At 38.5% G+C, this 3425-nt stretch overlaps 1 protein-coding gene across 2 annotated transcripts in view; it reads left to right on the forward strand.

The window, feature by feature from the left end:
• kars1 (lysyl-tRNA synthetase 1) overlaps positions 1 to 3105 on the forward strand; it is a 6522-nt gene extending 3417 nt beyond the window's left edge. For both annotated transcript variants that reach the window (XM_025053542.1, XM_025053540.1), the window contains 7 exons: positions 176 to 340; positions 791 to 964; positions 1058 to 1143; positions 1218 to 1303; positions 1395 to 1521; positions 1626 to 1769; positions 2576 to 3105. In XM_025053542.1, coding sequence (XP_024909310.1) covers positions 176 to 340; positions 791 to 964; positions 1058 to 1143; positions 1218 to 1303; positions 1395 to 1521; positions 1626 to 1769; positions 2576 to 2653 — 860 coding nt within the window. In that variant the 3' untranslated portion in view covers positions 2654 to 3105. The remainder of the gene's footprint in view (positions 1 to 175; positions 341 to 790; positions 965 to 1057; positions 1144 to 1217; positions 1304 to 1394; positions 1522 to 1625; positions 1770 to 2575) is intronic.
• The last annotated feature ends 320 nt before the right edge of the window (positions 3106 to 3425 follow it).

The raw sequence follows: 3425 nt of genomic DNA on the forward strand, positions 1-3425 counted from the left end.
AAAGAAAATATATTTTTTTTCTTTTTCACATCCTTTTGATTGATTATGCTTTTTTAATCAATGGAATACTTTTCTTTTATAGTGTAATTTAGTGATATCATAGTAAATGACAAAAAATCCAGTGAGACCTGGCTAGTACACATTTCTCATTTTTATGTCATCTGGTTTTTTTTTCAGATGCTTGTGGTTGGTGGAATAGACCGGGTGTACGAGATTGGCCGCCAGTTCAGGAATGAAGGCATTGACCTCACTCATAATCCAGAGTTCACTACCTGCGAGTTCTATATGGCATATGCCGATTACCACGACTTGATGGAAATAACTGAGAAGCTTCTATCAGGTGAGCATACACACACACACACACACACACACGGTTTGTCACAACAAACCCTTTTTGTAATGACTTGTTACTTCAGGCAATGATTTTCTTTTTGGTGCTGCTGTTGCCTTTCATTTGCTTGATTTCAGGTGTTTGTGTTTTGGTGTTGTGTGATGGGGAAATCTTTTCTGCACTGGAGATGACACAGACGAGTGCAGTTGCATTATTTCAATAAATCACAGACTGGCTTAAAAATGAATGTATGGCCACTAGAGAGTAGCAGACAACAGAGGGGGGAGAAACAGAGACATACAACACTATGAACACAATAGAGCAATATAACAAAACTGAATTGTCATCAGAGATTAAAGAAGATCAAATGACATTCTCTCATTGGACACTAAAGAAACATTTGCAGTGTGTATACAGTCAGAACAGCTCCCTCAACCATGGTGGATCTCTCTGTTACAGGAATGGTTAAACACATCACTGGAGAATATAAGGTGACCTATCACCCCGATGGTCCGGAAGGTCAGGCCTATGAGATTGACTTCACCCCACCTTTCAGAAGAGTGAGCATGACACACGACCTGGAGAAGATAATGGGAGTCAAATTCCCTCCAACAGACAGCTACGACACTGATGGTAAGAATTGGTGACAAATGCATTGGTTGGCTCTGTAAAGAAGAGATATCTTCATTGACCTGTTTATTATTCACCAATATTTTTCCCTATTAGAGACACGCATGTTCTTTGACCAGCTGTGTGCACAGAGAGGAGTGGAGTGTCCTCCACCCAGAACCACCGCTCGCCTCCTTGACAAGGTGGGCTCCTGGTGAACACTAAAGCCACATATTTATTTCTCTGTGAGACTGTTCTAATGACTGTTTCCTCTCAGTTGGTTGGAGATTTCCTAGAGGTCACTTGTATCAACCCTACATTCATATGTGATCACCCTCAAATTATGAGTCCCTTAGCAAAATGGTGAGAGAACTTAAATTTCAAATCACTCTAAAGTTTAAAACAAATAATGCAGGGCTGTGTGATGGTGACAAAATGTTCTTGGTTCTTCCAGGCACCGGTCTGAGAAAGGCCTGACGGAGCGCTTTGAGCTCTTTGTGATGAAGAAGGAAATCTGCAATTCATACACAGAGCTGAACGATCCAGTCAGACAGAGGGAGCTTTTTGAGCAGCAGGCTCAGGTGAATGGAGTCCAAAGTCTTTTCTACATAGTTCCACTGTTCTATTATCTCACCGTAGGCTCTGTCAGTGCATGTTAATGATTAGACATTCAATCTCTCATCAGGCCAAAGCAGAGGGTGATGATGAAGCCATGTTCATCGATGAAACCTTCTGCACTGCTCTGGAGTACGGTCTGCCCCCTACTGCTGGCTGGGGAATGGGCATCGACCGTCTCACCATGTTTTTAACTGACTCCAACAACATCAAGGTACAAATTGTCACACAGGGGCATTTCACCTGTGATGGGGCTATTAGAAAATGATCATCACTGCCAATGTCACAGCCCACTCAAAACAAAGACAGTTAAAGTGGGATGAAATCAAGAACTTATTAGAAATTATTATCAGAACAAGCAGGTCCCAATGCAACGACCAAAACCAGAAGAGCTAGTCAAAGTCTGTGACCTTGGGCCTGGGAATGTCAAGCTCTGCTAATAAGGAATGAGGAAAAAAAAAGCAATACTAAAACAACAGCACCACACTGTGGTCGCTCCTGCAGCACCCTTGGTGTGTAGGTGTGCTCTCTTTATCGTGTTCTAGATCTTGAGTGTGTGGTCAATAAAGTTTATTTCTAATCTAAAAGATAGAAGGTTGAGGCTAATATTGGAGTCACATGCTGCCATGCTCTTGTACCTTTAACAGGACAATAGTCAGAACAAACACTTATTTTACCCATAAACTTAAACTTAAATGACTCAACTCACACAGTTGTAGTTTATACAAAGTACTTTTCACAGCAAAGGTACTTTGTTTAGGTTAAAGAAAATTCTCTTAAAAGGTCTTTGTGACTTTATACCTATAAAATGTACCAGTAGTGAGATGTTTTTTATGATGTTTCACCATTATATGACCACTTTTCTTGTGTGGAAATTAACTTTTAACATTTAGACAACAACAGCAATTGTATTAACTCACTTTCCTGAATACTCAGTAAACAATTGTTCATTATGTTTAAATTGTATTTATAAAGTCAACAATAAACAAATCAACTGTTCTTTGTTTTTTATATTAATAGGAAGTTCTGCTGTTCCCTGCTATGAAGCCTGATGACAACAAATCAGCTGCACCAACAGAGGGAGCCCCTGATGTCTGATCACATGACTAATGATCTCTGGCTAACAGACATGTGCAGTAGTTAGTATCAAGAGGAAACAGTTCATTCATTTGTTTTCGTTTTTTTCTTACTCTTAGTCTGTCAAAGGTGGTTTCAGGTTTGGTTTTTTGTTTTTGTTTTTCTTATACTTCAGCTCCGTCCTTTTTGGACAAATTGTAATGCTCACCATGCATTGTTGAAATTCCTGGTATTTGATCTTATTGTTAGCTGATGTAGGTCTGTCCAGATCTTCTTATGCTTTATGTTTTTAAAAAGCTGCCAGATTTAAGCACCAAGAACATAATACAGAGATTTGTGACACTTTACTGACATTGAAGACATGTGATCAGTAAATCAACCTGTATCATCACTTTTGCCAGGTTTGTTTTCTGCCAAGACATTTAAACACATTTATGAATATATCTGAATAAAAGGCAAATTAATTTACACAGTTCAGTCTCATGTCATTGTTATGTTATGGTGTCATAGACACGTAGTGCCAGATAGATGAAATACAGACAATATAATTTAGATATTAATCTGTTACACATATCCTGTAATTAACAAAAAGAGACACATGTTGATATGATAACTAAAGGTATTCAATACAAAATTAATGTAATTAAAGTTTATTTCTCAACAACAGGACACTGAACATCATTTATTCATGAAATGCATTCCAACATTTTTGACCCACAAAAATAGTCAAACTAAATCAGCCCATGTTTTGATGGGCTAAGCAGTAATAAATGGTGAAGTAGAATGCACACTG

Source organism: Cynoglossus semilaevis, unplaced genomic scaffold (genome assembly GCF_000523025.1).
Source record: "Cynoglossus semilaevis isolate Cse_v1.0 unplaced genomic scaffold, Cse_v1.0 scaffold1102, whole genome shotgun sequence".
Lineage (NCBI taxonomy): Eukaryota > Metazoa > Chordata > Actinopteri > Pleuronectiformes > Cynoglossidae > Cynoglossus > Cynoglossus semilaevis.